The following is a 12,173-nucleotide window of genomic DNA, read 5'->3' as shown; positions in this document are numbered from 1 at the left end:
TCGTAAATGATCTACTTTTAATCGCTAGTCACCAACCGCTTCAGAAATGTGTCGATTTTGTTGCGATTCAGCAGCGATTCGCAGATAGAAATTCGCTCCGTGAGGTTTTTTTGCGTTAACTCGTGTGGCATCCATACATCGAACTTTTTTTTGTATCCAGCCTTATTTAAATGGTTCCAAACGGTTTTTTGTGCACTCTTTAGCTAATGGGCATGATTTTATCGATATTTTCGAGGTCGTGCATCTTTGACATCGAAATTACCGGAACGGAATCGACGAAACCAAAATTGCGCATGATTAGCTGTTAGAGCATCAGCACCATAAGCGGTATTCTCATTTTTAGCCGCCTGGCTTGCGTTTTCGGCTTTGTCGAAGAAAAACTGTGAAATATAGCCTATTTTCTCTTTGCTAGTGTCCATTTTTGACGGGCGCTCAAACAAAACTGAATCAACCAATTAAAAAAAATGTCCATCACTTCCCGAATGAGTTCTAATAATTTTACCTAATGCCCATTTGGTTGGATGAGTTTCATCATCTTTCATAATTATTATTTGTCTTTCTGCGAGATTGGCTTGTTTGGTTTTTCATTTCATTCGTTGTTATAACATAACAAAATATTCGTATTTCCAACGTTCCCAAAAGTCTCTTTTAATTTTTTGTGTATCATTAATTTCTTCAGGACGTTATATTATTGGACATTCTACAAAAAAATGACCATGTGTTAAAACGTCTATATCGCTTTTACTATCCATCGCACATAGAGGTCGTGAATTCACTACTGCTTCAATCTGTGATAGCAAAGTAATAATTTCTTCAAAGGTCAATTTTTTCGGCTATCACTCTTTCTAAATGATATTTAACCGACTTGACTCCTGCTTCTCAAATACCTCCGAAGTGAGGAGCTGCCGGCGGCCCAAAATGCCATTGAATTTTATCAGCTTCTAAAATGGGAGCTACGGTTGAGTTTTTTTAATTGCTTTTTTAAAATGTCGGTCTAATCTTCTACAAGTTCCGAAAAAATTTGTTTTATTATCCGAGTATATACTTTCATCTTGACTTTTACCTCTTCTAGCAAAAAATATTTTCAAGGCAGCTGGGAACGCTTCGGTTGTTAAATCAGAGAACTCGACAGCGAACATTTGTAAAATTTCGATCGGGGATTTCACCTTACACGAAGGGGAAACAAATAACATTTCTCGCTTTAATAACAGCGGTGAATCTGTACACATACGCTCTCTTGACATAATCAACCGGCGAATATTGAAGAGAATATAATAAGTATGCCAAACTGGGAATATTGATATGTCCTTTGAAATATATTCCCTTTTATTGAACTATTATCAATTATTTTTTAAAATTATTTTATGTTAATTAATTTTTACTTTATTATGAGTTGCTAGTAATAATTCAAAAGTATTTTGATAAATTTCTTAAAATAATTTATTTACTTAAGACCATTATGGAGTCACAAAAGTACAGAATTGTGCTTTGCCGTCGGCCTTTATGTGTATATGTAAAGAAATATGAAAGAAAAATATTTGTAACTTTGTCTACAAATAACATATGCATGTAGATATGTACACTCATTACTTCATGTGAAATTTCCGTTGACACGGTCAACCAATGATCGAAACTCACGGTTTTTGCTTTTATGTCAAAGAGTCAATCTGTCGAAGGACTGACGCGACGACAAAGCATCACCACATTGTGTTGTTGGTAGAAATTCCGAGATGGGCCAAAAAAATAAACAAACGCTCGCCGATTGTCACTTCCCTTTCTGCTCTAACAGTTTTGCCAACAAATCATTGTAAATATGTACATATGTTTAAATATGAACATGCACACATATTGAAGCAGATTTTTGCGAGTCACAAACATCAAAAAGTTGTTCAATTTATGATTTCTAGCTTTTGCCATCGTCGCGAAAAGACGCTTTTAGGCAAACGCATGCTCGGGGAGATGTGCAAGGCGTTTGCTTTTACGAATGAAACTACTTAGCTTATTGCATGTGCGCCAGCGTTCATGAATGAAAATGTTGTTATTGTGTGATTTACTAAAAATCTAGGATTCGCCAATTTGGCTGCTATATTGATTTCTGACGCTGCTCATGCTATTTGATATTTGAGAGAATTGTTGTTTTTGTATAACAATGTTTGTATTTTTCCTATTGCCTGATATACTTACATATGTACGCCTATATGTATATAGATTTGTGTATGCATTACTTATTTTGCAAGGTCATACGCATATTCAACATACATACTTACATATAGAGTAGTGCGCGCACATGTATTTATTGATAAGTGATAATAATTATATAAAATAACATATTGATGTACATATGTACATACATAAATTATTAAAATTGAAATTCGAAAATTATTAAAAAAGTAAAATATGTTTTTTTGCATAATCTTTCGCATTTTATCATGCCGCATTTGTGCAAAAAATTAATATTTTATTGGATTGACTTGTTTTCTGCATGCAAAGTTATTTTATGAACATTTTCAAATATCAATGATGACAAATTTGATTTATTTAATATTATAGGGTGCTTTTGATTAAATTGAAGATTTGCATTACCTGCTCTACATTCTACACGAATTATTCCATTATTATTCAAAATTGGATTTAAGCTTGCAATGCTACTTTTATGACAAATTACTTTTTTGATTTCTAAACTCTGAATTTCCTCTATAATTTTGTATTGTGTTTATGACATTTTTGTCTACTTATTCTTTATATAAATCGTAAGATATAAGCTACTACCCTAATAATTTTTTTAAATAAGAATATTTTAGTATTACCTTATCCAAGAAATGTAATTATTTTGATGTTACATACGTTGCATCGATTTGATGAATCTTCTTTGTATCCATTGATGCCTCTTCGCGCCACAATTTGGGACCCTTCCACCATAGATCGTGTTCTATTAGTTTATTCGCAAGTACTTCTCTGGATGCTACATCAACTGGATTCTCTTTTATCCCAATGTGGCCATGTTGCCGCAGTACAAGTAAAAGCAAGTAATTTTATTTTTATACTCTTGTTCTGATAAATCTGCCTTTACTTCGGCAATTATTTATTCACGCTAACGTTATAGATGAAACGTTCCAAGCAAATATTTTTACTTCTCTGTATATAATTGTTTTTATCCTTTGTAACAATTTAGCAAGTAGGTGAGCCGTGCATAGTTCCAGCTTTGGGAACATTTTCTTATTATTAATTGGACTCAATTTAGTTCTGCCAGCAACTATTGTTATAACTGATCCAACTTTAGCATATACAACTTTAGTATTGCATCTGCGAATTCATGAAGTTCAAATTTCAAGTGGGTTTTTGGGGATAACAGTTGTTGGTGAAGGTCATCCCATTGGGTCTTTGAGTAACTTGTTTTTGCATTGAAAGATTCGAATTAAATCCAAACATGTCCTTGGTAGGATCCCATTGAATACCCAATGTCTTTATTGTTTCGTCTTCTGCTTTTTTATTACTTTATTTGCGCTATTTATTGGAATTGTTGCTATGATTTCACTGTTATTTGACATCCACTTTCGTAAGTGAAATCCATATTTTTTTAGTTGTTTCGATATTTCACACTGAATGGCCTTACATTCATTTATTGAATCTGCTCCTGTCGTCGTTTTTAATGATACTTGAAAGAAAATTGTTGTGGGGATCGCAGAATTTGGCAATTTCTTGTAAAGTTCTCGTTGCCAGGAAAGGAGCTAATGCTGTCCCATACGTAACTGTTTGTAGTTTGTATTCTTCTATCGACTCTCGTTTTGTTTCTCTCCACAATATACGTTGTTAATCTTGATCACTCTCTGTTACTTTAATTTGTCGAAACATCTTTTCAATATCACTTCTTAATACATATTGCCAAAGTCTCCATTTGATTATAATTTCAAATATATCTTTTTGAAGTCTCAGTCCTATGGAGAGGATGCCATGTAAACTACTTACATTTGTTGTTTGTGAAGATGCATCGAAAACTACTCGTAGGTTAGTTGTTAGGCAGCCTTCTCGAATCACTGCTTGATGTGGCAAGTAGTATTTTCCGCATTTATTTTCACTTTCTTTTTCCATGTAACCCATTTCTAAATATTCTCTCATAAATTGCACATATTGTCTTCTTCTCATTTTTTAAAAGGAAGATTGACGTCAAATCGATTATTTTTATCTCTTTTTGTAGTTTTTCAAAAATTTTTAGGCATTCGTCATCACTAGTAGTGGTGTCTAATCTATTACCCACAATTTCTCCAATGTCGTCTTAACAGCTGCTAAAATTTTATTGTTTTTTCTCGGTTCTTGTAAAACTTAGGATCAGCTAACGTGTAGTTTTTCCATGGTTCTATATCCCATTTAAACGTTTTGTCTGGTTGAGCACTCGCAAATTCGGCAAAATTAGTGCTTCCACATTGTATGCTTCGTTGTTTAGGAATCTCGGTTAGATTTCAATTTTAATTTTAAATCTGGACACTCCCACTGTGTTACAGTGCACAGTTACTTCTCTCTTTTTTTTAAATGAAATATTTGAGCTGCTTCTTCGGAAATAGTAGTTTTTTTTAGATTATTGATCGATTAGAGCTCGCAATGTCACAAACTTTCTATTTCCTGCCATTACTCTTACCTTTGCCCTTACTAGAAGTATCGCCGCTTCTGTTTCGTGTTTCGTCATCATTGTGGGGAATATTTGTTTGCGATATTTTCTTCACTTCCTGCTTTTCCTATTTAGAATTCATTGTAATGTCATAAATTGTGATGATTTCACTCACATTTATTGCATGTTTTCTTATTATTACAATTGCCTTCATGTACTTTTACATGATCAAGACAATTATAGCATGGCTTGTGGCTTGTTATGGATTTCTTACGATTCATCGTAATCAATGCCTGGAACTTTCTGCATTCCAAAATTTGATGCCAACATTTGTATATGCAGGTGTATAATATATAGGTGTTCGCTGTGGCTGTTTTTGATTGTTCCATTTAGCTGGTTTTCTGTCTCGTATTGTTTCTATAGCTTGATATTACTGCTACTGAAAACATTAAATATCTCCTGGCTTTGTAATTCCTTCCTTTTTCACGTTCTGCACGTATAAACATAGACTTTCTTTGTCTAGTTTTCGAAACACAATCCAAGCTATGTATGATGGCTTGTTCATCGTTTAAATCTAAATTTAGTCCATTTAAAACATAAATGCATTCCTTGGTGGTATCCAACAGCTACTTGATGCCTGCTGTACTTTCCCCTTTTGCTGTCGGTTGATCAAGTAGTCTGTCTACTTGTGCTGTAAATTGTAGCCTTCTATTCTCATATCTTTCCTGTAGAATACTCCAAGCGGCTTCATTGTTTGTTTCTGTTACTGATAGATGTTGAATTAATCTATCAACTTCTCCGCCTAATGATGTCTTTCATCGGAACATTTTTTCCACTTCAGTAAAGTGCTTCGAATTATGCACCAAACTTTAAAAAAGATCGCGTAATGACGACCATTGTTTCATTTCTCCATAAAACATCGGAATTTTAATTTCCTCCAGTTTTATATTACATAGAAGACATTGTTTGTATTGTATTATTCATCTTTAATTTTTCTGTTATTCTTTCGAGATTAATTGTATATTTTTCCCGAAATTCCTTCATTTGTTCATCGTTAGATTCTTTAGTTATTTCCTTTAATTGGATATTACGAGTTTCAAACTATGCTTCTTCTACATATTCATATTGTATTTGAAGTTTGATTTTGAATTTACTCATTTGCTCGAGAGAATCCAATTCATTTTGTTCAATTTTATCTAATGTATTTGTTAGCTTCTTTGCTCCACGTTGATATCTTTTTTCAACGTCAGAAGCTGCTTCAGATGGTTTGAACTGATTAGTTTGCTGCATATATCCAATTACACAGCTTTCTGCTGAAAGACTTTAAGCAGCACTTTGAATTTTTAAATTCTTAATGAAGTTTTTCATTATTTGAATTACATGCTTGTAGTAATTTTTAGTAATGTATTCTTCTGCTTCTTGAGTGTTCTTAGACATAATTTTGTTATGATTTGCTGTAAATTCTGTCACAACAGTCTGAATATGTTCAATATATTCTAGACATTAAGCTTTTCTTATTCTTCCGCTAGTAATTGTCTGCTCCTCCAACGCAGCCAGATCACCCAACTCCTTTTATCTTTTTAGCAAATTCTCCATGTTTGCTTCTTTTTTGGTTGATTTTTGTTTGATGTTTTTTATTTACTTATATAATTTTTTTAACACTGTACTTGTTGCCAGAAATAGCCACAAGGACGCTTTTAACACTTGTTTGCTTTTATTTTACGAAAAGTATGTAAATATAAACTGTAAATATATATGTACTTTTATAATTGCGGATAGACTTTGCTATTCCGGCTTACTTTTATGCTTAATTTGCTAGATACGCTTTTTTTTTTTTTTTTTAGAGGTTTATAGTACTCGCACTTGAGCTTTTTCTTTTAGACTCGATTGACTCAAAATATCCAGTTCAACAAGAGAATCGAAGGACCAAAATGTACAGTAAAACTCTTTAAACTTGTTTTGCACGGTGAGAGTTCACTTGTGACTCTGATCTTTATTTATTAAAAATTATTTCTTCAATACATTTTTTAATTCTAATGTCTTAACTAGGTATATATGTATATGTGTACAATGTATGCTTAGAGTACATATGTCAGAAATCAATATATACCAAATTGGCGAATCCTAGATTTGTAGTAAATCACACAACAACAACATTTTCATTCATGAACGCTGGCGTACATGCAATAAGCTAAGTAGTTTCAATCGTAAAAGCAAACGCCTTGCACATCTCCCCGAGCATGCGTTTGCCTAAAAGCGTCTTTTCGCGACTTTGTTTCTCCTTCTTCTCTTTATTTCCCCTTCGTGTAAGGTGAAATCCCCGATCGAAATTTTACAAATGTTCGCTGTCGAACCTGCACCTCGTTCTTCTAAGTTCTCTGATTTAACAACCGAAACGTTCCTAGCTGCCTTGAAAATATTTTTTGCTAGAAGAGGTAAAAGTCAAGATGAAAGTATATACTCGGATAATAAAACAAATTTTTTCGGAACTTGTAGAAGATTAGACCGACATTTTAAAAAAGCAATTAAAAAACTCAACCGTAGCTCCCATTTTAGAAGCTTATAAAATTCAATGGCATTTTGGGCTGCCGGCAGCTCCTCACTTTGGAGGAATTTGAGAAGCAGGAGTCAAGTCGGTTAAAAATCATTTAGAAAGAGTGATAGCCGAAAGTAAATTGACCTTTGAAGAAATTATTACTTTGCTATCACGGGTAGGGGTAAGAATTTACCCGCGGTAAGGTATGCCTGTCGTAAAAGGCGGCTAAAAGCCAAATGAACTATGACTGTTATTATGTACCTTGCTCAGTAATATCAGCATAGTATGTCAGAAATAGTGCTATAATACTCAGCTTGAACTGATATTATAGATTTTAAATGAAAAAGCAAATAAAAAAACATTTGAAGTTCAAGCGACAAATGTCCCCAGTCATTGAGTAATGGGTTGCTCAACTGGCAGTAGTTTCGGCTACACAGTCTTACCGGAGACTTTCTGGTACCACGGGTAGAAGAAAGCCCTTGGACTTCGGTCCAATCTGCTCATTGGGTTATGGCCCCTTTTTGTTTTTTTTTTGAGATTCGTGGTGGCTGTGGTTGAAACCTAAATGCAGGAAGAACTGAAAATTCAGCCTAACTGTTTTTTCAGTTCTAAAATAAAGTTGCAAAAAGCAACTGGGTTCCGTACCCGAAAACGGAAGAGGTTTTAGGTCGGCCTCGAATCTTACCAAGATGGTAGTGTGGGCCCAGACACACTGCCACTGGTATCCAAATAAGTACTTGCAAATAGCTCGTATTGTTTGGGGCGCTTATCAACGCATTATATTGATACGCTGTGTTTTGGAATACCGTGAGGTAAGGCCGTCGCCGGTAGGTACTCACGTAAATCAACAACGAAAGTTGTACACATATACATATAGGTATACCTAGTTAAGTGATTAGAATTAAAACATGTATTGAAGAAATAATTTTTAATAAATAAAGATCAGAGTTAAAAGTGAACTCTCAGCGTGCAGAACTAATTTAAAGAGTTTTTCTGTATATACAGTTTGCACAGACGGCCGGGCCGTCACCCGGATTTCTACTCGTGTCTTCCTACTGATCATTTATATATAATACTAGCGGACCCGACATTAACGGATTTTACGCAAAAACAACTTTGATTGAGATGTGTTTTCAACAAATAGCGTATTTAAAGGTTTTGGTGGCAGTGAAATTTTTCCAGATGCGCAACATAAACCGGCCGAATCACCTTTGTATTTGAAAGCATGACAATATTGACATTCTTTGTCCATACTACCAATCATAATTAGCGAATGTGATGAATAGTCTATTTCATTGTCATATTCAAACGCAAGGCGATTAAACAATACTCGTGAAAGTGCTCGATGATTTGCACTCTCTTTCGTTCATTTACTCTGTGAGCCTCGTTCACTCGCTGACGCGCCTCTCGTTGCCTTAAAGCATTAGCACGAAGACGTTGATTGCGTTGCCTTGAATTCTAATTTGCAAAAAAATCCTTGTTAAAATATTATCTAGTTGATCGAATTGTGAATCTAAACCATTCTCAAACCCCCTTGAAAACACATAAAAAATTTCATCAGAATCGGTCCAGCCGTTAAGCAAGAGTTTAATTACAAACACACGTACAGAAGATTTAGATATACAAAGATATAATTCCCTGCACCTAATAAGTTTTATATCTGAATTATAAGTTTTCGATTAATGGCGTTATGCGGGCGTGACAGTGGCAGTGACCCATCTACAATATCAACTGTCTTACGGTACCAAGAAACATGTGTATCAAGTTTCATAAAGTTATCTCAATTTTTACTCAAGATACAGCTTGCACAGACGGACGGACGGACAGACAGTCACCCGGATTTCAACTCGTCTCTTCATTCTGATCATGTATATATACATAACCCTATATCTAACTCGATTAGTTTTAGGTGATTCAAACAACCGTTAGGTAACTACAATATTATACTATATAGCAACAAGTTGCGAGAGTATAAAAACTGGCCTTTAGGTTAGTGTTTGTTCTGCTATAAAGAAATTTGACATTCGCTTTTGCCGCGATTCTATTGGCACACTGGAAAAAATAGTTGTTTTAATGTGATAAAGTGGGTGACTACAAAGAAAGAAGGGTTTATTTTCCAAAACATATACAAAATTTATGGACTGACCTGTCTTTTAAAAATACAAATCACAGATCACATCACATTACACCTTTAAAATTTAAAGGAAGCATTTTAGAGCCAGGAAATTTTAAAATGGTGGTGTACGGGGTATGTTGAAAGGTGATTTTGAATATTTTTGAAAAGTACTTATTTATTCATAAATATTATATCTATTTTGTCGGATATAATACACTTGTGCAAACGGTTTTTCCAATCCTTGAAGCACTTCAGTTCTTTCTTCGATTCCGACTTGATCTCATCAATTGTGGCAAACGCTTTCTTTTCTTTGGTTCCTTCAGTTTGGGAATAGGAAAAAGTTCCAGGGAGCCGAATCTGGTGAATACGGTGGTTGAAGCATGATTACGGTTCGATTTTTGGCCAAAAAATCACAAACAATCATTGATGTGTGAGCTGGTGCATCATCGTGATTCAGAATCCACGTTGTATAACATCCTTGTAGTATTCCTCATTAACTATACGACCTTTTGGCTGGAACTCATGATGCACCACACCATTGTAATCAAAGAAAACAGTCAGCAAAGCCTTCACATTTTATCGAACTTGGTGTGCCTTTTTCGGTCTTGGCTCATTTGGCAGCTTCTATTGGGATGAGTGAGCCTTGGTTTCGACGTCATAACCATATACCCACGTCGTCACCAATTATGACCCGTTTGAGCAAACCCGGATCGGTGTTAACGTCATTCAACAACTCCGATACTAATGCTTTTGCTATTTAGCAATTTCGTTCAAAAATCAAAGAGCACACAAAAACGCGACTAACCTTTTGTGTTGTCAAAAACAAACTAATAATCGAAATTTGCTCCTAATGCAAGCACATGATAAACATATCCGATTATTAAATCAAAATTCACCTTTTCCTTTGAACACACCTCGTATATGGGTATATTTGTTCTAAGAGATTGCGTTGGTAGTGATGATTACTACCATTTTCTCTTATTGCACGCAGGTATACCATACGACTACTACTACTATCATGCAAGAAATCATATAGCACTGAAGCCAATGTTGCCTAATAAATCTTGGAAGAATTCGTTGATTTGTTTGGAAATATGTACGGAGACCATTTAGTTAGTTACAATATACATGGTTTACTCCATTTAGATGCCTGTACTAAGTATTATGGTGCTCTAAATAACTTTTCCGCTTATAAGTTTGAAAATTATATGCAATATTAAAAAAACTTATAAATATGGTAACCCCAATAAAGTGCTGCAGCAATTACATATAAGGCTTAGAGAAAGAAATAGTTCAGCTTTAAGTTGTAATAGCATTTCAAACATTTATTCATTTAATAGAAATTTTATGAGACAAAAAGACTTATTGTTTTAATCAAAAATTAATACATAAAAAGTAATAGACATGACAGACGAATCTGGTAGCGTTGTGGTATCAACGCATTCCGAAAACTACTTTAAAGAACTATTAGAATCGTCACCTTGTTTAAGTATTTCGTTGGCAAATTAATTAAATCCACATTTTTTTAAAATAGAAAATGCTGATAAAGTTTATAAATATTTTTTTATTCCACATGAGGGTAAGTTTCTTCTTATTTCCATTTTTCGTCTAGTCCGGTCAATTTAGACATTTGATGTTACATAAATTCACAACTAGCCAAATATTTATGAGATTGTTTAAAATATAATTATAAATAAAATTTTAAAGTTCCCCATCTTTCCCCTGTAATATCATGTTATTGACCTTTGATCTTGAATAGAATTTTTTCCATACAGGGGAAAAATGGAGAACTTTTAAATTTTATTTAAAATTATACTTTAAACGATCTCACCAACTTTCAGCTTGTTGTGAATTTAATTTCACTCTCACTTTTTGGTCAAATTTGTCCTTTTTTTCATGAATCCTCAAAATATATTTATCTACATCTCCTGCATGTAAATTTATCGTTTTCGTTTTCAATTTATTTTATGCATTTGTTATTGTAGAGCAATTGACATTGAAGCAGAAAAAGTTTAATATTTCTGGTTGCTACAACTCAGAGCCAAGCTTATCAACACGATAGGATAGCACCTGTGGATGGAAACGGAAATCCAACACCAATCTAAAATTTATTTCATAAAGAGAACTATCTACAAGAGGTTGCTATTTGGAAAAGAAGATGGACAGTTATATGAATCAAATTTTTGGTTTTTGTTTTTATAGTTCTATAAGTCTTCATCATAGACAGCGAACGTATTGTATCCGTTTTGTTGTTACAGTATTATTTAAGAATCCTCTAACTGCATATATTCTCTTTTCAGATAATTCATAAAAGCAAACATAAGCCGGTCCGCAAATGTAAGGTTCTCATTTGCAAAATTCACCATTCGGTATGCCGACTGTCTGGCGAGGAAGTCGATAACGCGCGAACTGAAATTGCTTCCACCCTACCATTGACAACGCTAGCTGAAGCTTTAGAAATGGACGAAAAACTAAATGGCGAGGAATTTGGTACTTCAATGGTTAGTAATGTATATAATTTCTTCAATTAACAATATTTAAACTTTTGCATAATTTTACAGAAACAGTTTGTTATAAGGATTAAGGGCAGTTCAGACAGTGTACATGATGTTTTGCGACATTTATACGCTGATGAATTTTTGTATCTATGTAACTGGGATGGTATCGAAGGGAAGCAACCCCTATCGAAATTTCTACTGGTGCCCGATATATTGTATGGTAAAATTATTACGTACATACATATTAACTTTAAAGGATATGTTTTAATTTGTCTTTTCATTACATTTTTTTATAGATTTTTTATATTTCGTTAGCGGACCGTGCTATTTCAGTGGGATTTGTAACATATCCACACCTTGATCAATGTCTTGTAAATCAATCTAAATGTTTTTAAAATCTAAATAAAGCTAACATCTGCG

The 12,173-nt window shown here is 33.9% G+C and overlaps 1 protein-coding gene across 2 annotated transcripts in view; it reads left to right on the top strand.

Annotated features, from left to right (window-relative positions):
• LOC106621802 (uncharacterized) overlaps window positions 1-12,173 on the top strand; it is a 100,335-nt gene extending 88,162 nt beyond the window's left edge. For both annotated transcript variants that reach the window (XM_070108061.1, XM_070108062.1), the window contains 3 exons: window positions 11,556-11,756; window positions 11,817-11,973; window positions 12,050-12,173. In XM_070108061.1, coding sequence (XP_069964162.1) covers window positions 11,556-11,756; window positions 11,817-11,973; window positions 12,050-12,114 — 423 coding nt within the window. In that variant the 3' untranslated portion in view covers window positions 12,115-12,173. The remainder of the gene's footprint in view (window positions 1-11,555; window positions 11,757-11,816; window positions 11,974-12,049) is intronic.

Source organism: Bactrocera oleae, chromosome 4, assembly GCF_042242935.1.
Source record: "Bactrocera oleae isolate idBacOlea1 chromosome 4, idBacOlea1, whole genome shotgun sequence".
Taxonomy (NCBI): Eukaryota; Metazoa; Arthropoda; class Insecta; order Diptera; family Tephritidae; genus Bactrocera; species Bactrocera oleae.
This window is presented reverse-complemented; position numbering and strand designations above follow the sequence as displayed.